Source organism: Vicugna pacos, chromosome 24 (genome assembly GCF_048564905.1).
Source record: "Vicugna pacos chromosome 24, VicPac4, whole genome shotgun sequence".
Classification (NCBI taxonomy): domain Eukaryota; kingdom Metazoa; phylum Chordata; class Mammalia; order Artiodactyla; family Camelidae; genus Vicugna; species Vicugna pacos.
The window spans coordinates 10369102-10392156 of record NC_133010.1 but is presented as its reverse complement, the minus strand read 5'-3'; the positions used below and the strand labels follow the sequence as shown (position 1 = coordinate 10392156).

At 38.0% G+C, this 23055-nt stretch overlaps 1 protein-coding gene across 10 annotated transcripts in view; it reads left to right on the top strand.

Moving 5' to 3' along the window:
- The window catches only part of KIAA1328 (KIAA1328 ortholog), a 171986-nt gene that overhangs the window by 138741 nt on the left and 10190 nt on the right, over positions 1-23055 (top strand). The window contains exons 11-12 of one of the 10 annotated variants that reach the window (XM_072948986.1): positions 11035-11086; positions 18466-18525. The exons of 7 other annotated variants lie outside the window; for them this stretch is intronic. In XM_072948986.1, the coding sequence (XP_072805087.1) occupies positions 11035-11086; positions 18466-18480 (67 nt within the window). In that variant the 3' untranslated portion in view covers positions 18481-18525. Of the gene's footprint in view, positions 1-11034; positions 11087-18465; positions 18526-19711; positions 20278-23055 lie in introns of those variants that run through there. 2 more of the 10 variants (XM_072948987.1, XM_072948985.1) reach the window with 2 other exon arrangements.

Genomic DNA, 23055 nt, shown 5'->3' with positions numbered 1-23055 from the left:
AGCTACCATATGATCCAGCAGTTCCACTTTTGGATACATATATGGAGGAAATAAAATAAGTACGTCAAAGAGATATCTGCACCCTCATGGTCATTCCAGCATTATTCACAGTAGCCAAGGTGTGGGAACAACCTGAGTCTCTATCAATATATGAATGGACTGTGGAATATTATTCAACCTTTAAAAAGATCTGTTAAGTGAAATAAGCTAGACACAAAAATACTGCATGATCTCACTTAGCTGTGGAATCTAAAAAGGCCGAGTCATAGAAGCAGAGAGTAGAATGGTGGTTACTGGGAGTGGGAAGGTGGAGGAAATGGGATGTTGGTCAAAGGGCACAAAGTTGCAGTTATGCGGGATGATTAAGTCCAGAAATCTAATGTACAGCGTGGTGACTATAGTTAGCAATACTGTATTAAAATAGTGGAAATTTGCTAAAAGAGTAGATTTCAGGTGCTGTTACCACACATAGAAAAATAATTATAATTATACAGGGAGATGGATATGTTAATTAGCTTGACTGTAGTAATTTCATTATGCATATGTATATATCAAAACATCATGTTGTATAATATCTACAGTTTTTATTTTTTTAATGAGTGTTTTTTTAATCTTTATTTTCACCTTAAGTAGCTTGACATGAAAATCCAGTTGCTTCCAGCTCTAGATATGATGGTACAGCCTTTAAAAAGTGCTTGGACAGCTGGTGGTATCTTGGTCCTCTGCTGTGCCAGGGAGGGGGACAACTCTTCCTGCATTTGTCCCCCTTCATTCCCTGTGGGTTATAAACGAAGGCTTTGGCCCCTGGGCAGTATAAGCATTGTTTAGTTTCCCGCTGTACATTGCCAGGAACCACTCAGATTACAAAGAAGGGAAAATCGTGTAAATATGCTGTTCCTGATTGTAACAATGATCTGTTTTATCTCTGGCAACAAAATTCTGGATTGACAGCTGCCAGGGGATTCAAAACCTTCACAAGAAAAACATTTCTATTATACTAGTAACAAAAATATAATGCTGAAAATTATAATTACCTGTTCACAGTCCTTGGCATGGCACCTTAGAGCTGTCAGAACGATTTAACATGCATTGTCTCATTTAAATCACACTCAAGCCCCAAGAGGTAAGTAGGAGTATTTTACAATGAGGAAATGAGAACTGAAAGAGACCAAGTGACTGTCCAAGGTCACACAGTAAGGAAGCAGAGAAGACCTGAGTGCGGTGCTTCTGATCCCAAATTTCAGTGTTTTTTTTCATTCTTCCACACTGTGTGGAACTTGGATTTGGTTCTGAGGTGTAGGCACTAAGCTGATAAAATTCTGGTTTACAGTAGGAATTGGACAGACTTACTTCAAGAGTTAGAATTTGTTTGTATAACTTGATATGAAGAAACGCAGTCTTACAGAGAAGGGAAGTGCTGTGTCCCTTACACACAGCAGCCAAATTGCAACGCTTTCTTGCGCTTGTGCCCAGAATCCTAACTGTAACAAAATCTTTCTTCAAAAAAAAATCAGACTTTTTCTCACCTATACATTCACACAAATATTTTTAGTACTTAACCAGATTTCCGCAAGTGCCTAGCACACAATAATGTGTTATTTTCCCAAGATGGAGAGAAAGGTACTAAACTAAAATCCCAAACCTCAAACTAGAGCCTCACAGGCACTACTTGGCTTCACGTGGTAGGTCTGAGCAGCAGACCTCACTGCCGCTGTGCAATAGAGCCCATGAGTGATGACCATACAGGTCAATTCTGGCTACTAGTCGTTGAATGCCTGTTACGTATCAGGTGTTATGTTGGGCTTGTTCAGCTATATCCATTCATGATGTGTGTTCATACACATTACGTATCACTGTAAAGCTCCTTTAATGACTATTAAAACTCAGTTTCAAAGTATTAGATAGGTTTTCCTCTTTGATTCTTCAAAATGACTTCCAAAAAATGTGGGCTCCTAGGCCAAGAACTATCATCTTGGCTTTATCTGCCCTCCAAGTAACAGTTCACGCACTGCACACAATCAAAGTAGCATTTACTGTAACTTTTCTGTTTTGCGTATATTGTAAACAACAAAATAAAAACAAAACTTAATAAAACATTGTACATAAAATGACGACAATAAAAAGGGATAATATGAAAGCTTCAGAAAACAATGGGTTGATGTAAAAGAAAAAATGAAGTTACAAATACAACTGTCGTCCATATCAGGAGAACGAAAAGCCCAGCCATTCAAAGGGGGTTTTATTTAAACTGGGTTGATAAAGTGAAATTCCCTGCCAGCAGGTGCCTTGCTAACAAGAACAGTTGAATGCATGGCGTTTCTTACGTATTTGAGGAAAAGATGTTGCTTTTAGTTAAGCCATGATGTTGCGCTGTTACTATGATTCCCACCATTAAAAGCCATTAATAAAATCATCCATTCGTCTTGCACACACTGCTTGTAGAGTGTACAAATTAAGAAAACTGAAATAAATAGGCCAGGTAGAAATGATGAAGACACAGTATAATTCCAAGAAGTGACTTCAGCTCGAGAAACTTGTCAAGACATCCTTGACACAGGAGGAACATGCCGCACAGGGAAGGTGTACATTACAGCAGCGTTACTGGTCACTTTCTAGTCCTTGGCGTCAGGGAATCTCTCTAAATTCTAGGTGAAGGGATTGTAAGAGCTGTTTTTCGCACTTCACTACATTTTCCAGATGTTTTACAACAATAATGTATTACAGAATTTTAAAAACAATATTTAAAAGGAAAACAAAGGGCACGCATTTATGGGAAGTAAGCCCATTTCAAAAGTTTACACTCTGCAGTTCCAGGTAGTCGCAAAAAATCGAAGGTTACCCGTGGAACATATGACATGATTGTGTTATCTCTTTGTTGAGCCAGCAATAGGTGAGGATTATGCTTCCTTGGTGGGTCTCCTCCAGGAGACCCTGAACTCTGAAAAACGCTATGATTGGTGACATCTGTGCAGCACTGCCAGCTCCTGAGATCATTTCACAGTTTCTCCCCTCGTGAACTGCTGTTTTAGAGTTGTTCACTTGGTCCAAGGTCATCAAATTCCCTAAACCTCAATGTTAAGAAACATTTGTTGAGTATCCCTCGCCGTCCTAGACACTTGTATAAAAATTCGTGTATGTTTGTTACCTAATGTAATCCTTAAAACAGTCGTGAGAAAGGAAAGCTCAGAGAGGCAGTTAGAGAGCAGCGAAGAGCCCGGGGGTAATCACTGTAACACCGAGGTTTACAGGCCTAGGTTTGAATGCTAGCCTCTGTGGTTTTGAACAAATCGCTTAATTTAATCTATTAAATGGGGATAATAACATCTCCCTCGCAGTCTTACGATGATTAAGCAAGACAGTTTACATAAAGCACTAAGCACAGTCCTGGCATATGGCTACGTCGTCGCTGTCGCTGTGGAACTTCCCAAAGCTGGATGGGCAATGAGAACAAAGCTCAGGTTTGAACCTTGCCGGCGTGATCCCAAGCTCTATGTGAGTTCCCTGACAAAAAGGTTAGGAATGGGGTGCGGTTCATATCAAAGGCAATAGGGCTGTATTTTTTAATATTCACCATGCAAACGTGCTTTCAAACACGCCTGTTCCTTTATCTCCCTAAGCCTGATTCCTCGTGTGAAAATAAGAATATTACTAACTACCTGGCAGATTTGCTCAGAGGATTAAATGTAATTACGTGTGCAAAGCCTTAACTTGGTGCTGGCCGCAGCGTGCACTCAGTGTTAGCTTCTTTCTCTGTGGTCTGGGCAACAAGACTTTTGGGGGGCATCTACCAAATGTGCTGAGGGGCAGTGCTCTGAAGTGTAGCCTAGAAGTGAACTGAATGACCCTGCTTTCAAAGTTACTGATAGTGGATTTCTTCCCATAATTAGCCCTTTATAAAAATTCTGAAAGGGCTTAGTTCCCTTCAGAGCAGTAGTTCTGAAAGCTGTCTGCACCCTGGAATCACTTAGGAATCTTTGTCAAAGTACTTATCTCTAGGCCTCGCCCAGATTCATTGAATCAGAATTGCCAGGAATGGGCACCAGCAATGTGTATTTCTTTTTCCCCAGTGGCTCTGGTGTACTTGGTCTAAAGACACACATTTGGAAGCCCCAGCTCTGGGGCTGCCTGTCTTTTCACTACCTAACTCCTGCACACCAGCATTCTCCCTTCCTCCTTTCTGCCCTCAACCTGCCCCAGGGCCTTTCCTTTCCATTAGCAATTTTCTTTAGCCATTGTCATCCTCTCCCCAAGGGACTATCAGAATACAATAATAACCCTGCAGTGAAAAAAGAAATGATTAAGAAGCCCTTGAAGAATTCCACTTATCAACCTCAACTGTTTAAATTGGAAACTGATCCCTAAGACATATTATTGATGGCATCCTTCTCCATAAAATGCTTATGGACACATCATTCTATCTATAAGGGAACCCTCAGCAAACAGGAGAAAGGCTTCTAAGGAAATCACTCCTAATGTTTTCTACCTCTTTCCTCCTTCTCTGCTTTATCCTTTTTCATAGTACTTATCACCTTCCAATATACTATGCAGTTTATTGATGTTTTATTTGTCATCTCCCTGTCCTATGCCACGTAGAATGTAAATTCATGAGGACAAAGATTTTATTTATTGCTATCTCCCTGTGCTAGAGCAGAGCCTGGCTCATAATAGACATTTAATAAATATTTGTTGGATGAATGAAAATGAATGCATGATCACAAAACAAATGTTTCCGTATTTCTTTTTAAATGTTTTTTGTTGGGGGCAGGGCAGGTAATTAGGTTTATTTATTTATTTATTTATTTATTTATTTATTTATTTATTTATTTTTAGAGGAGATACTGGGGATTGAACCCAGGACCTCATGCATGCTAAGCATGCGCTCTACCACTTGAGCTATACCCTACCCCCCAAATGTTTTCTTTTAAGTTGACCGGTTCATACATTCATGGAGACAACTATTTCCCTTCAGTTCTTCTCCACGTCTGCAAAAGAATCATGGTTTGTACCCAGCTTATACGTTTGTTGTGCTTCGTTTACTTCCTAAAACTTTTTTGCATTTTCATCCACTGGAAGATTTTCCCATTTTATAAGAATTGGAAATGTCTAGGTTTTCAGGAGGTTTCCAGGCTGGAGGACAGCAGATTCTCAGTGGTGACCAGTGTCAGCATGTTCTTTGCATTGGAATTTGATTGCTTAGGTAATGTCTCATGATTGTGTTCACTTAGTGCATATAGAATATACCCCATTCTGTTTTCTTGTGCTCAGCCATTCACAGAGCTTCTTCTAAAGCTCTGCTTTGGCCTGTGGCTAGTTTTCTGTTTGGATTTTCTCAAGTTAAAACCCTTGCATGCAGATAGGCAGGAGGGCTTATAGGAAAGGGCTTTAGAATTAAAGTGCAAAGACTTGGATTCCATCCTACCTTTACAGCTTGGCAGGGCAAAACCCTACCAGAGTCCCTGACCACATGGGACCCAAGTTTTCCAGCTGTCCATCCTATGTCTGAATCTTACCCTTTGTTTAGAGATAAAATCAAAATGAAAACATCGGCGCCTATTTCTTGATTTCAGAATACTTTACACATTTTAAAGATAAAATAATGAAGAGATGAATATTTTCAAAAGTAGTTAAATAATTGATTTCACAGTAACATGGTTCAAACTTCTTCTCAAAATCTTTGGCTTTTGTTCCATCCAGTAGTTTAGAAATGCTAAGTAGATAAACAGACTTGGCACCACGTCATTCACAGCACAGCGAAGAGAAGTTCCGTGGGTGTCTCTGGCCTTCCCTGTTGACAGGGCCAGGTACACTTTACATTCCCTGAGATTATGCTCTGTGAACATGTGTTTACTGAAGGCTTTTTTCATTTTTGGTGCTTAAACGAAATTGTGTCTTACTTTAGGAAGGACACCAGGAGAAAAAGAGAAAAACATTAGTATCCTTGAGGTCCAAATTGAGGTCATTAGTCAGATAGAAAAAAGTGACTGTCTATTAGTGTAGGCGGCATGCTTTGCCTTAGGAAAAGAATGGTCAGGATCGTGCAGAAGAGCGCCAAGAATGCCACTGAGTAAATCAAAGACTTTATCAACAAGAATTCTTATAATGAAGAAGATGGAGAATAATGTAGTAGTTAAAGGTCATTGACTAATGTGTTTTTCAGCTCCGCTGGACACTTCTATACACTGTTTATATATTCAAATATATATATATACACACACCACTTTGAATATATTTAACACTTTTCGTATTTCCCCCATAAATGATTTGCTTTTGATATTAATGAGATAAGCTCCCCGCCAAAAGAGATATGACAGTCCTTTTTTTTTTTTCTTTCAGCCTAGCTTTCCTATATGTCTTACAGAGAAATTCATTTCAACATTTTGTTATCATCTGGAAATTTTTGTGAGTTTAACCACAAAAATTAAGAGACAGGTACATAGGAAAGTTCTTTATAAACAGTAAAGGGGAAATACATGAATATTGTTATTTTCATTTCCCTTAAGACTTCTGGAAGATGTCTTCTATACCTTTTTAGGGAATATGAATGAGCCACTTGCTGTACAAATCCTAACATTACCCGTGAAAGAAAGATTCCAAGTTGGTCTTGAAACTCAAGAGTAATTGGCCAGTGCATTACCTGTTTACTTGCCAAGTCTTTCATTGATTTTCTTTCTGATGTGGGGGCATACTGAAGTAAGACGATTACTGAGATTGAAAGTTCATCATCTTGTTGCTTGGTACTCGTCCCTACCTGCTTATAATGATATAAGCTTGGTTGTATATATATATATATATATATATATATATATATATATATATATATATAATAAATATATAATATATATAATTTATTATTTATTATATATAATTTATTATTTATAATACATAATTTATTATTATATAATATATAACATAATATATAATTATATTATTATATATTATACATAATATACTGATTATATATTATATAATATATAATTTATATATTATACAATTATATAATACATATAATGTTATACGTATTATATAATATATACACACAAACAATATATAATGTATAATTATAAAATATTATAATTATAATACGTAATTTATTATATATAATATATAATAAAAGCTTGGTTGGAATGTAAGCTTCTTGGCCGGCAAGGGGAGAGTGATCACTGTTACACATGAGAGGCTGTTTCTTCCTTGGTCCGAGGCTAATTAGTGGCTGAACCAAGACTGGAACTGGCCCGGGAACCACTGGGAACCAGGACGCCCAGGACAGTAGGAGCGTGAGGAGTCGGCGGTACTGCTGTGAGGTTCGTAGGGGAGCCACCCTCTGCCAGGCCTGCAGTTTCCCTTTGCTCCCCGTCCAGGTGCTGCTGGAGCTCGGTAGCTTTTCCAGGTCTGTTGCCTTCAGTAAGTTTCTGCTTCACCACAGCTTGCCCCAGTTCTTTTATCTTCTCCCTTTGGATATAAATATTTTTGTGAACAGCAGAATGTTTCTACTGAGGTACGACTGTGGGTCGCGTGGCACTGACTTTTATTCAAGCCGGAAGGGTTCACGCTAGGACTGTAGCATGGTATCGTTATTTCAGAGGAGCCTTTTGTATCAGTGTGAACATTTTAATTTCACACCCTGCAGACTTCACAGTCTTTTGTGCCCTCTCTGCTCCTGTTGTTGCATAAAGGGCAAATCCGTGTGTCACGTTCATTTTAGATTGAAAAAAAGTAAAGTTGATCCATTTGAGATCTCCAAACAGAGAGATAAAAATCTGTTAGCAAGAAGCTTTTATCAAGAGGAAAAATATAATTATTTTTCGGTTAATACGGCTTTCCGTATGGTTGAATGTGGCCTCAAGGCACAAAAGAGGGGAAAATAACCCTCTGTTAACATTGGTTACTGGTACTTTTTCATTAGTCCAAATTATCATGAATTTACTGATTGAAACACAAGGTATCTCCAAGTGTTTGGGTATCAAAAATAATCAGACTGGAGCCAAGATCTTTTTTTAACCAGTCATTGCTGGCAAAGAAATTAAAATTTCTCCTTTACACAACTGTTTATTTGCAAAAGAAAAGGAAACATTGTAGTAGAGAAAGCTATCAGTGTAAGGAAGAGTCTGAAAAAAGGTAATAGCAAACAAGGTGGAAACAAATCGGAACTTATTATTTAAATTGGATATTTAAGTGAATTTTTTTTTAAATGAAGTTAAAAGCTCACATATGGAAGTTTTCCATACCAGAGGTTTAAGCTCAAAGATATCACAGAATTAGAATTATAGCTAATTATCATAAATTATTTAACATTAACTTCTAAGGGATCATTTAGCCTTTACAAAAATTATGAGATAGTGCGTGGGCTATAATGAGCTATTTCAAATTTACTTTCTTGCCACCACCTTCAGCCTGTGGTCCCAGCCGGGTTTAACTGCTGAATGAGGTCAGTCTGCTACAGCATGGGCACCTGGCATTCATTCCCCAATAATGCTGACTGCAGCCCTTTTTAGAGGGCTGTTCCATAGGGGCGAGGGAAGATCCATTCAAGAATCTGTTTGCTAATGAGTTTTTAAAGACACTGTCACCAGCGATGTGGCAGCAATCACTTAAGTAAGCACTCACGCTTACTTGGGACAATTGTGATGGTAATTTATATTTTTTTAAGTGACATTTAGAACTACTTATGATCCTTCCACCCACTTTGTACACCATTGGTAATATTTTAGTGTTTAGTATATTTCCTTCCTATCCTTTTTTTCCTTCACTTCTTATATGCTTCTCTTTTTTTAGGCTACGTTTTTCTAAACTGTGAAATACCTGGGAGTTTAAAAACTCTTCTTGGTGTTAACTATCCCATGAATAAATAAGAAAGAGGTGCATGAGATTTAGCAGTAATAAAATCGCCGAGATAGACCTCTTAGCAAGGCTGATGGTTGGAATGAGAATGTCTGTGTTTCTCTCCTAAGTTATGTTAGGAGTGCTGCGATGTGATTGTGTTTCCAATAAAACTTCTCTCCTTTTTATTCTTTGTTGGATCCACACACAAATTTAATCAGAAGGTATAAATCACTGCTATAAAGCATATGGCATATTCTAAACACAACCCCTTCATCTATCTTTCAGATGAGGAAAATATGTATTAAAGTTAAATCACACAATTAGAATGAATTTCTTTGTCGAGGAGAAAAAAAAAACAATTAAATGTAATCTTCCTGGTCAGGAGTAGTGCAAGACCGAGGTGCTTACTGGAGGATCCCAGTCCTGTTTGCCCCTTGCCGTTGTACTTGGTCAGTTTTCAGGGGCAGGGGCAGCTTTGGCAAGCCATATTGCTTTATCTTCTGGGCATCTGGAGTTTGAGCTAAGAAAGAATATTATTGCCTTGCTCTGAGCCTCTCTTAAGACACCAAAATAATATTGGACCTTCGCCTTAGCATACTCCGTTTATTTATTCTTTACCTCCTTCCTTCCATTTATCATTAACTTTCACCCAAACAAGGGATGTCAGGTTCAGTTTCCATGCTGGCCCAGTGCCAGCTGGCACGAGCCAGGAGATCCTGGCCGTCCCATCGGTCTTCATCAGTTTCAGTCTTCTTACTGACACCTCTTGTTACTTTAATATCAAATTTCTTGTGCTTTTCCTTGTCATCCAATTTTCTAAATTTTTCCAAACTGGGGTAGGTAGTTGGTCTGTCTGGGTCTTGTTACTGCCAGAGCCGTGGGTTCCCCAGTGTTGGTAATGTTCTGTCAAAACTCTGGTTTCTTCCCCATCGATTTCTGCTTTTTCCATTCCATGTGTTTACAACAGCGGAAATATTTTCACCCTGTTTGGCTACTCTCGTTTTTTCCCCTGTTGACTCCTCTTCCTTTCCTCGCTTTCTACTGAACCCTTCTAATTTTCCTGGCATCGGCAAAGCCCAGTGAAAGAAGCTGAGACAGTAAAGCAGATGTGGCTTCTTGCGCTATTTCTTATCCACACCCACCCCCTACCCCCTGCTCATCACCAAGCAACATGGGAGGAACGCTAGGTGCACTGAAGTCACATCTCTCCCCGGGGTCTGGTCAGGCATGTTCATTAGGAGGACGTTCTGGTAACCGTAACGCCAGTCCACCGTGACTTGCGTTCACAGCATATCGGCTGCTTCCCCAGCAGCTTTCCATTTGGCATTTAACAGGGGAGTTGGGCCATTGCCTCTTTCAGGACAGGCACTGTGTATTGTTGCCCTTATTGACCCCAAAAGACTGGATGTTCCCCCATCTCTAATTTTCATCCAAGATGTCACGGACTATAACCAGTTGGGGGGTCATATATTAACCAACACATGCCTCTGTGTGCAGCTGAATCCAGAATTAGGGAAACAGTGAATCCATAATCCCATAGGGAGCTAGCTGGACTTACCAGCAAAGTGGGTGAGCTCTTTAACTGTATATCCCCAGTTTCTGCTGTTTCATGATTTTGCCCTCTGCCAACCTGTATCACCTTCTTTGTGACCACAGGATAGAAGGGTATAATCTACTATGTTAAATTGCAAGAATCTGAGGTCTCTTCCTTCCAGAGAATTTCTGTTTCAGCTTGCGTACAATCAGTTCAGGTCTCCCGGCTTCAGCTCTGACACTGAGAGCAAGCAGAACACCTTCCTGTCCGGCTCATGCTGTCCCCACTAATGCAGCCCTGAGCACCTGGTTTTACTTAAACTAAAGGCAACAGCCTGCGGCACACACACAGAAACTGTATGTGTAGGGGCGGGGGTGTTTCCTTTCTGTTGGGCTGTTCTCACTAATAGGTTCATATAAAGTCCATCTACCATATTGTCTTTGTTTTTGAAAGTACAAACAGTCATAAAACAAAACACTACCATTTAATTTTACAATCTTAAATTTCAAACAATGCACTGATGAATTATTAATGTCATAGAATGTTTTCAATAATGTGTAGCATAAAACGGAATGGATATGTGCCTTGATCTTAAGTGTACGCTAATAAACAGGGTACCTGGCATCACTTTGGCCTAGCAGACTTTACAAGCAAGCCTTTCCCCTCTGTTTTGGTTTCAGTGTTATGTTCCCCAGAAGTCAACTTACTGCTTTTCCTACTGGAGCTTTGCAGGTAACATTCTTTGACTCCAAGCTAACAGTGCTTTTCTCTCAAGATAACCAAGGTTGGGGTCCATAAATTTCACTTGTCATTCTGGCTTCCAGCCATATTAAATTAGGCTTTAATTCATAATTAGTAGGAAGCTATAATTCCATAGGAAAAAGGAATATTTTATATTAAATGGCCATTATCTAACCTCATGATTTCACAAAATGATTAAGATGCCAGAAAATAATTAAGATGTCAAGTTCCCCAATACTTAAAAGTACAGACAGGGGAGCAGGGGTGGTAAATTTTTTTAACCTGTGTGTAGCTCTTACTACAGTGGCAGAAAAGAAATTCTCCTTAAATAATTTCATTTTTATAGTTGCATAAATTATCAGATTTGCCCAAATTTTCTTCCCATATCAAAATCTCTGAGATCAAGTACATTGCTTGCATAGGGACAGTCTTTTACCGAAAGAATAGACAGAATAGAGAGCCCACATAAGTATAATGAACCAGTCTTGATAAAGGAGCAAAGGCGATACAATGGAGCAAAGATAACCTTTCAACAAATGCCCAAAGATAGCCTGAAACAACTAGACATCCATGTGCAAAAAGATGGATCTGAACACAGACCTTCCACCTTCCACATAAATGAACTCCAAATGTAAAATGCAAAACTATAAAACTCCTAGAAGATAACAGGAGAAAACCTAGATGGCCTTGGGTATAATGATTGCTCCTTAAATACCACACCAAAGGTACCATCCATGAAAGACAGAATTGATAAGATGGACTTCACTAAAATTAAAAACTTCTGCTCTGCAAAAGACAATGTCAAGAGAATGAGAAGGCAAGCCACAGACTGGGAGAAAATATTTGCAAAACGCACATCTGATCAAGGATTATTATCCAAAATATACAAAGAATCTTTACAGCGCAACAATAAGAAAACTAATGATCGGATCATAAAATGGACCAAAGGTCTTAACAGACACCTTTGTGAGGAAGATATACAGATGGAAAATAAGCATATGAAAAGATGCCCACATGTTTAGTCATCAGGGAAATGCAGATTAAAACGACCATGAGGTACCACTGAAATGGTCTAAGTCTGAAACAGTGACAACAGTAAATGCTGCTGCAGATGTGGAGCAACAGGAACTCTCATTCATTGCTGGTGGAAATGCAAAATAGCACAGCCACAATTTGGAACACAATTTGGCAGTTCCTTACAAGACTAAATATATTCTTGCCCTATGATCCAGTAATCATGCTCCTTGACATTTACCCAAAAAGGCTGAAAACAGATATCCACACAAAAACCTGTACATAGATGTTTATAGCAGCTTTATTCATAATAGCGAAAACTTAGAAGCAACCGAGATGCCCTTCAGAATGTGGATGGTTAAATAATGATGTGAATAATAACATGCAGGCGATGGAATATCATTCAGCACTGAAAAGAGATGAGCTACTGAACTGTTGTGTGGCAGGTCAGGATATTCACCCCTTGTATCAAAAGTTCATGGAACTGATGATGATTAAGATCACGAGGACAAATAAACTTTGCCGTTGACACTAATGATTCAATAACACATAATAAACTAAAATATCTTCCTCAAAGTAGCTGCTGATGAATAAAATGATGAATAACCATAGCTTTCATTATTATAGGAAAATATAAATAAAATAACATGACCAAGAGATTTTATTGTTATCTGTGCCTTGTAATATGTTATATTAAAATTATTTTTGATTGAAGGATCTCCCATATACCCATTATCTTTCCGGTAAATTCTTTAGCCTCCCTCCAAGGTGCAACTGACTTTGCATAGTATTCACTCTTTGGCTTATAAGCACTTCAAGAAGAAATATGTTAAGTTAGAGTTAGCAGAGTCTTTTTGTGACAACACCTCTGTTGAATGGAGAACAAGAGATAGAAAGGTCATCCTGTGCCTTCGTATCTCTGACTTTCTCTGCATCTCTGTGAATAGTTCTCCTGTGAAGTCGACAGTCTCATACGCAGGTTTGAGACCACTCCTTTTTCTTACTAACCTTTTTGCTGATGTTTGACAAATGATTGTGAAGCACTTATAAAATATGCTGTATCTTCTATTTTTCAGAAACCTAAATGCCAGCCTAAGTTTGCTTTAGCAATTAAAAAGTAGAGAACTTTTGAGAGGAACTATTCTAGGATTCTTGAGAAGACCTGTTTTAGGACTCCTAGCCCAGTGTGGTAATTGGTTATCCTTCTGCCCTCTTTATAAATTCATTCTTTCTTGAATTGGTACTATTCCTTTTCCCCCACTGCAGTAAGAATCATATATAGGGATGTAAAGAACCATAAGAAGGACTATAAGCAAATTTAAATAAATATAGATTATTTTCCCCCTATAAATACAGATTTTTAAACCCTAAAATAATCATAAAAATCTAATTCAAGAATAAATGTAAAGAATAATACTATATAACCAAGTAGAATGTATTCCAGGAATTTAAATGCGGTTACTATTTTGAAAGTCAAAAATAGAATATTTCTTAACAATATATCAAAAAAGAAAAAGTATATTATCATCTTAGTATATATTGAAAAGTTACTTGACAAAATTAATTTTTGATTCCTGACTTTAGTAAGCCAAAAGAGAAAATACTTCTTATCATAATAAAGAATATCTAGATGGAAAATGCTAAATAGTAAAAAAAAAAAAAGGTAAAATAATTCCTATTAGATCAGAATTATACAAAGATACCTATAAAACTTGTAGTTTTAGCATTGCCCTTGAAGTTCTAGCCAGTACAATAATATAAGAAAAAATAATGCAAATATGGGAAAACACATAAACTTTATCATTATCTATATTCAATGTAACTGTCCACCCATAAAACCCAATAAAAATCAATTGAAAAATAATTTAAGGAATTAAGAGAGTTTGATAATGTAAAAAACTCAATTACTGTAAATCTTGACACCAGCATTAGCTATTTAAGAGATATAGCAGGGGGGGATGCATTTATAATAGCAGTGAAAAAATTCAGAAATTCCTAATAATAAACCTAGAAATTTATAGAACCTTTCTGCAAATATATTTCCTAGCTAGGATGATGAATTGAGCACTTACATTTATCTCTTCTATTTCCTGAGACACCGGTAAAATGAGAGTAAATGAATGTTTTTAAAGGTATAAATCCATGAAAATAAATGGGAGAAGATTCATCAGTATACCAGAGACTTATATACATTTTTGGAAAATGGAAAATGAATGGAGGATTAGTAATATTAAACAGGATAGAGAAAGCTACCACATAGGAAGCACTGAGAGAGGTATTCAAACGAAAAGAGACTGATACCACAGAACTTTGTAAAGGTTTGGGAATTAGATGCAATGTGAGCCATGAAGAGTGGTGATATGGGGTAGAACTGAAAATAGTATGAGAGGGACATTTGAAGCAAGAATCAAAAAACCCAATTCTGCTGCCACAGTACCATATGTGGAATACTAGTCCCTGGCAAAAGACAGGTATTAAATTCTCTGGAGAGATTCAGTAGAGAAGAGAAGACTCAGATACTTTGGAAGATGAGATGAGTCAAGTAGCACTGAAAATGGGGTGAAGTCAAATCTACGAATGGGAAGGTCAGCCTCCTTCCCTGTCCTAGAAGTAGACCACGTCTCCCTCCCAAACAGAATACTGGAAGAGTCTTCTCTGAAGAAGCTTAGTAGTCTCCAAATACTGACATGAAGTGGTACACCCACTTTGGAAAACAGTCTGGCAGTTCCTTGAAAGGTTAGACATAGAGTTTATAATCCCACCCCTAGGTGTCTACCCGAAGGAAATGAAAACGTATGTCTCTGCTAAAAATGTGTACATAACTGTTCACAGTAGCCAAAAGATAGAAACAACCCAGTGTCTATCATGTGATGAATTGACAAATAAAATGCTTTAAGTAGGTGTACTTTTCTGTATGTATGTTTTACTTCAATAAAATAAAGTTTATGAAGAAGTAGTCTGCTACATTGAATGCTGCAGAGACATTGCATAAAACAGGGACTACAAAATGTCCATTGGATTTAGCATCATGAGGGGCATTAGTGAATGTGGTGATTTCAATTTTAGTGAAGTGGTAGGAGATGAAAGCGAGATTGGAAAAAAAAAAGAGAGAGAGAAATGGTTTGACTAAGGAAAGGAAAGAACTTCTTAAGTGCTCTTAGTTATCTAGCAAACAGGAAAAGATTGAAAGTTCTAGAGTGGACAGTCAATACTGAAAGGTTCCTACAAAGCACAAAAAGAGTGATCACCCTTGTCTAAGAGAAGGACCACTTCCTTCAACATGAAAGGAGGAAATGATGGGTGCTGAAAGACTTGTAGACTTGACAAAGTGAAGACAATTTCTCTTTAATGACCTCTTTTCTCTGAAGTGGGAAGCAAGGCTATCTGTTTAGGATAAATTGTGAGAAGGGAAAATGAGAACAGGAGAGTTGTTGATTAGAGAAATCCAGTAGCTCTGTTGGAAGATGTTTAGCTCCCACTTAAGTTTAGTGACTAGGAATCTATATTAGACCTCCTCTTTGTTTGCTTGCTTGTTTCTTTGATTTTGTCCTATTTTCAGTAAGTGTCCCAACTATAATTCACAGAAAAGGCAGACATTTGGATTTCTGCAGTATTGTGATTTTGCCAGATTTAGAGGAGGGGACAAAAAGACAGAGGATGTGTTTTTAAGAGTATTGTTAAAAGAGTGTTTGGAATGCTGGACCATGAAATTTAAATTTAATAAGAGATAAAGGGTTAGGAAGAAAGTATGCCATTAATGGACCCACCTGGACAGAGATTTTAGCTGTCTTGCTCACCACATTATTCCCAGTTCTTAGCACGATGATTGTTTGAATTAATGATCTGTTGAGACCAATAGGCAGAGATAGTGGGAATAGTTGAAAAAACAAGCCTTAGGGTAAGATGTGGGCATGAGGAAGTAGGGGATATTTGAATTACTGAATTCAGAAGAGATGTTATTTTAATTGGTCACAAGTTCCAGGATATAAAGAGAAAGGCTTGCTGAGAAAGTCTTGACCTGAGAGATCAAAGAACTAAGTCAGAGTGTTGGTTGGCTTTCACTCCTGTAATGTTGACATGAGCAGGGATGATGGTAACAGCTGAATTGAAGGAGAAGACTGAATCAAGGGTTAACATCATCAGTGATTCAGAGTGAATGGGTAAATAGATGATTTAGATAAGAGAGGTTGAGGATGGTAGAGCAGATGACAAGATCTTCAGAGCAACAAGAGTTTAATGAGAGACTGGGAGAATAATAATCAAAAAGCAAAAAAATGGAAGCAATGATGATCCCAATTACTACACCTTGACCCTGACATGGGAAAGGTATGTTGAGTATAAACAGTTCTCCCTGAGAAGGATGTAGGGGAAGCACTGACCTCAAGAAAGAGCCAGGTTCAAACAGGAAATGTAAGAAGTACTCTAAGAAGAGTACAAAAAATACAGCTGAATATATCATAAAGCAAAAGCTCCAGAAGCAATGGGGACATGGAAAGAGTCGGGGGGAAAAGAAAGTAATACTATGTAACATAATAGGGATAGTAATACTTTGCTAATTTATGACAGATTGGACTAGAGAATACCCTTTGGGCACTGACTGATTGAAAAAAATGTAATGAGACACATAGCTGATTTAGTCTCAGAAGACCTTGGACCTAACCTAAGTGCTCTTCAATAGGGGATTGGTTAAATAAATTAGAGTGCATCCAGGAGACAAAGTAATCCAAAATCATTAAAAATAATTTTATAAATCATTAATCAATGTTATAAATCATTAAAAATAATGTCATAAAAAATTGGGAAAAGTATTCCCAATATATTAATTGAAAAATTAATTTGCATAGTCCATGTGTATACTGTCCTTTTTCATAAGCGGAGAACAAGAAGTATGGATGAGTAATGCTTTCATAATGTTTAAAATATATTGTAATTTTTTAAAAGATCCAAAGATCAAAAAAGCTGCCTGTGGAGGAAGGAGCTAAAACTTAAGCCATGGGACCAGTCATTTTCTTCAACAAATATTTAGCGCCTACCTTGCATCAGATACCATTCTTGGCACTGGAGATATTAGCATAAACAAAATAATGACCCTATTCTCATAACTATTGAAAGACAAAAGCAAAAAAATAAGACCTGAGAGAAGAGCAGGGGATTCAACCCATGCACTGTCCCAGAGGTAGGACTCGAGCGTAACAGCAGGGGTTAGGTCTGAGCGGTTGGGTTGATGGAGAGGAGTGGAATTTGGGGGGAGGGGGGGAATAAATAAGAGTTCTGTTTTGGGTAGTTTGAAATGTCTATCACACATCCAAGTGGACATATCAGACAACAGTTGGGTGTGAGAGTCTGGAACTCTAGAGCAAGGTTGACGTTGGAGCTACACATTTAGGAGTCATTGATAAATGATGTTATTAAAAGTCGTGAGAATGAATGGAATCATCTAAGACTTGAGGGTCAAGGATTAAGCCCTGGGTCATTCCATCATTTAAAAGGTAAGAGAAGACGAGGTTTATCAGAAGAGGTCTACTGAAATCACCAAGGATGGAAACAACAGTGGGAGGGGAAAGCTCCTGCATCATGTTTAGGTCTTCATCCAGTGCAGCTGATGGAATGGACCATGAAATCGATTCATTTCCCAGCCTTGTGCCAATATTCTCAGACAGCGTGTCAGACTGTCCCTTTCTTGAGCTGATGGCATTGAGCCAAGTCAGGTCTGCAGAGGCTACATCCTTCCCCTGGATGTCTAAGTTTCTTGCTAGCTCAGAGGCAGACAAAACTGGGAAGAGAGCTCTGGGAGGACAGAATTAATGCTAGTACAGCCAAGTTCAAGTTGAGTCCTGGATGGGGCTGGCAGAAAAGACCAAATAAGCCTTCTGCTTATCACCGCTCCATAATGAAGCTGTTAAAGTCAACCTGTGTGCCTAGGTAGCTCGGGAGTACTGGCTCTGTGCAGTGCAGAGACAAGAAAGGCCAACATAGTTTATGCCTCTGGCTAAAATATAGTCTGAGTTTTTCAAGGGATGGTATTTTATGAATTTAAATAAGTTGTATAGTCCTTTAAATTATTTGAATACCAAATATCCCCATCAGGGTCAGGCCAAGTTAATCAACTTTATAGCCTTCTGTCACATGTCACATCAGCAGGCTAAGGCCCACTGCTCACAGAGCACAATTTGATAAACACACTGCTCTTTGCTGGTATTTAGTACAAAATGCCATGGGAATTCATTTTTTATTTTGCTTGATTGCATATATAATTCTTCTGTAAAATTGGGTGATTTCTCAAGGTTTGGTTTTTAAAATAATCTTTGCTATTTTGTTGCTTTTCATCTGCCAAATTATTTGATCTTTCCTTATAGCAAAAGAACTGTTAAAACATTTAGTGAACAAAATTAGCTATGAGGTACCACTGAAATCTGAGTCCCTGCCTACCACAGACTTTCTGATTCTTCTGCCACAGCGTAATCCACAATTGAAGGTGACTTCAAGAGAGATGGAGTTTTTTATGATAACAGGAGAACCATGAAGATAAGCATTTGTACTTTAGGGTAGATTAAATTGTTGGTGAAAAGTTGGCCCAGTTGAATAGGAGTATGGTTGTGTTCACACTGAGTTACAACTAATCATACTGTATTTTTAAAATAAAATGTAGTTGGAAACAGCAACCATTTTCTTCTTTTACTTTTATGCTAGTTACACATCTTATTTTTAACATTTTTTATTGATTTATAATCATTTTACAATGTTGTGTCAAATTCCAATGTTCAGCACGATTTTTCAGTCATTCATGGACATATACACACTCATTGTCACATTTTTTTCTCTGAGTTATCATAACATTTTGTGTATATTTCCCTGTGCTGTACAGTGTAATCTTGTTTATCTATTCTGCAATTTTGAAATCCCTGTCTATCCCTTCCCACCCTCCACCCCCCTGGCAACCACAAGTCTGTATTCTCTGTCCATGAGTCTATTTCTGTCCTTACACATCTTATTTATCTTGATGGAAAGATCAAAGATATACTAATATGTCTAGGAAGTCAAGGGGCCTGGGCTAAAAACCACTTTGCTCTGCCACTCAGTTGTTGTGTGACTCCCAGCAGTTCACTTCTAGCTCTCTGGGCCTCCGTTTCTTCACTGGTAAAATAAGAGAGTTATCCAAAATTCTGTCTAAGACCCATTCCTCAGTGGGTGTGGCCATTACTGGTGTTCGCCAGGATCCAGTTCTCCTCCCTTCTGGAGCGTGACTGGTTCTGGCCAGTCAGATGTAAAGAGAAGTGTTATGTTGCATCCATGCTGTGGAAAACCTTCGTACAGTTCTTCAGTCTGTCTTCCCTGCCAAGACAACAGAGAAGCTCACAAGACAGTAGAGCTGCAATGTGCCAGGACCTACTTTGAGCACATGGCCTAAGCACGAGAGATCTTTGAGTTGTGTTAAGCCATTGGAAAAAATTTTTAATTTTTTATTCAATTTTTTATTCAGTTTTATTCAATTTTAATTGAAGTGTAGTCAACTTATAGTGTGTCAATTTCTGGTGTACAGCATAACGTTTCAGTCATACATGTATATACATAAATTTGTTTTCATGTTCTTTTTCATTATAGGTTACTACAAGACAGTGACTATACTTCCCTGTGCTGTACAGAAGAAACTTGTTGTTTATCTATTTTGTATATACTAGTTAATATTTGCAAACCTCAAACTTCCAGTCTATCCCTTCCCACCCTCTTCCCACCCCCAGTAACCATAAGATTGTTTATTATGTCTGTGAGTCTGTTTCTGTTTTGTAGGTAAGTTCATTAGAGTAAGCCATTGGAATTCTGAGGTGAATTTGTTACTGCTGCATGACCTAACTTATCCTGACTAATACAGCACATCTAACTTTCTGTGGTGCTGTGAGTCACTCTTTCCGTATTATAAAGATATTTTTACTATACTGTGTGTGAATAAAAGTACTATAAAGAAGTCTGAAGCCCACAACATTATTTCAAATTATCTAATAAGTTGGCATCTATCAAATCAGTCTCTAAGCACAAAGTCTTATTGTTACTCTGGATTTCAACTTGCATCACTGGAAGACTGATTTCTGATATACTGCCTGACCCCCAGTTATTCTGGTTCTGCTTTTTAGTAGAGAGGAAGGCTGGTTTAATATCTTCATCTAGAATACCTCTCCCCATGTTGTATAGAGCAAAATTTTGAAATTGCATAGAAAAATAAAGGCTTTCCATTGCTTCTGATTTTTTTTTAATTTAATGGTCTACATGAAGAGATGAGCATCACCACAAGATTGCCACGTGCTCCCAGGAAAGTTCACACAAAGCCTGTTCCTTCTGTCTTACTTATAAACGAACTTTCTCGGAAGCAGTTACCCAGTGCACTGGCTTACCCAATAAACAAAGATGTTTCAGTTGAACACAGAAACCACTGTTTTGAATGACAGAGACAACTGTATTGGAATATTGACTTGGTGCTGTGAGAATAAAACCTGCAAAAAATTTTCCGCTAAAAAGGATTTCAATTTACAGGTTTTTATACCATACTAAAAATATGACATTTCCATGCCTGAGATGGTAATCTGGTCTTGCCTGGGACGTAAGGGCCGGGTCAGCTACATAACTTACAAGACCAGTGCAAAATGAAAATCCGTTATTCAAAAGATAGGATGAAATAAATGCAGTTCAAGGTACTAAAATTACAAAACATTTTTCTTTAAGAAGAAGAAATGTATAAGACAATGGGTGATACATGAATAATATCATAACCCTATAGATAGCAAAAATATATTTTACATCATAATTTTATATAATACAATAAATAATAATGCTTTATTAATGTGATAACTTGGTTGATTGTAAGATTTTTCTGGTTCACGTTTCTTCAAATTCATTTATTAGATCATCAAAGTTTATTCTTTTAGCAACTTTATTTTAAGTGATATAATTAAAAGATTAGTTGCTCTTGGCAAACGAAAGATCACACATAAATTTTGGTAATTTTTAATTTTGAGAAAGAACTTTCTGCTGATGCAACTGACACTGGAACTGTTAAGAATATTTTACAGGCTGTGAAACATTTGGATAGATTTCTGATAAATTTTTTCAAAATACAAATTTTAGTATATCTAGAGCGATGATTCTTGTGGAACAACTTTACTAAAAAGATTTAACTCTTCATACACATTAGTCTTATGTATGTATATAAACTTAAATTTGTGCAGAGCCATTTCAGTGCTTTCTCTGGCGTGTCCTGTAACTTGTAGAGGTCATGCAGGAAACCAAAAGTCACTTAATGATTTGCAGATATTTCAAAATGCCTGTTATGCTTTCTATCACTATATCTTCAATTACAAAGAAAAATTAACTTTAAAATTGTATTCCTCATTGATTCATTTGAAGCTGCATATGAAAACAGTGTTCTTTTCCATCAAATGCAACAGTCTTTTTATTTTTCTCTTATTTTTATTTTTTTTAATTGAGGTATAGTCAGTTTACAGTGTTGTGTCCATTTCTGGCATTGTGTCCAATTCTTCAGTCACACATGAACATACACATATTCATTTTCATATTCTTTTTCACCAAGATACTGAATATATTTCCCTGTGCTAACAATCTTTTTATTTAATTTCTACTTCTCAGCCTGTGGATATTTGCTTTGCAATGCTGCAGTTTTTAAAAGCAGAGATTTAAACTCTTTGAAGAATTCTAGTATCTCTTTGATAGCTTTATTACAATGTCCATGTGTATGCTTTTCTTTTGGAGTAATGTACTGATGTTTATTGCCTAAACACTAGCGTTCTTATCCCAGTGCTCAGGCCAGAGAGCTAATATTTTTGCACTGGCACTGAGCTCTGGGAAGATAAGCAAGCCAGCCTCCCACCACTGCCGCCGCCACCACTGCTGCTTCTGCCACCATCACACCATCACCATCACGAATGTGGGGCCCTGCACCACCCTAGATTGCTTGTGGCATGCGTGTACACACCAGGCAGGCCAGCCAGCTGTTTGGCATCCACACTGCCCATTGCCCACCGTGCCTGTGTGCCTGAGCCCACACATCCATGATCAGCGTCATCTCCTCCTGCGCCTTTGTCCCAGACTTGATTTCTAACACGCAAGGTCAAGGGTACGATCACTAGGAATTTCAAGACAGCAACAATAGAGCATCAAACCAAACGCAGGACCCCGTGCAGCTACGCAGCTCACACGTGCCCTGCTTGAGGCTTCACGTCATGTCAGTAGAAGTTACTTGACCCCTTGGATGAATGAATGTGGAGGCAGACGTATTTATGTCTTTGACTTTTGCCCTGGAAATATGAACAGTGGGGCGTGGATGAGGGTGTCATTGACCATAGTTAGTTTCTCGGCCTCTAAACTGCTCCAAGCTTAACACTTTGATAAAAATGCTGGACATTGAGGCAGTCCTTCTTTAGAGGGAACTCGTCACATTCAGATGAGGGTTCTTTTTCCCAAGATGCTAGAGAAAGTAGGAGTTTTTGAGTACTTATAACATGTTAATTTATACCAAACCATTGCTTTAATCCTGACAGGAGTTCTGTTGGTCCCTTACAACATGACAAACTGAACTGAGAGACTGAATAACTTTCCCGAGATCACACAGCTTGCAAACGATGAGAGATTTAAATCAAGTCTGTCTCACTGTGAAGACTTGAGAGGCAATTTTAGTGCCCTGTGTAGGAGCCCTGGAAGCAAACGGCCTGGGTTCAAATCCTCACTCCGCCGTGTGACAACTTCGCGTTAGATGGGTTACCTCCCCTAGCCTTGGCTTCCTCACGTGTATCACGGGCATCGGAGGGGTTACCTACCCCGTAGGGTTGAGTGGAGGGTCAAACAAGGGAGAAAGACCTGTAAAGCATTGAGAACAGCCTGACACTTAGGAAGCCTGCAATAAATGTTACTACTCATTTTATTACTGCTATCATGATTAT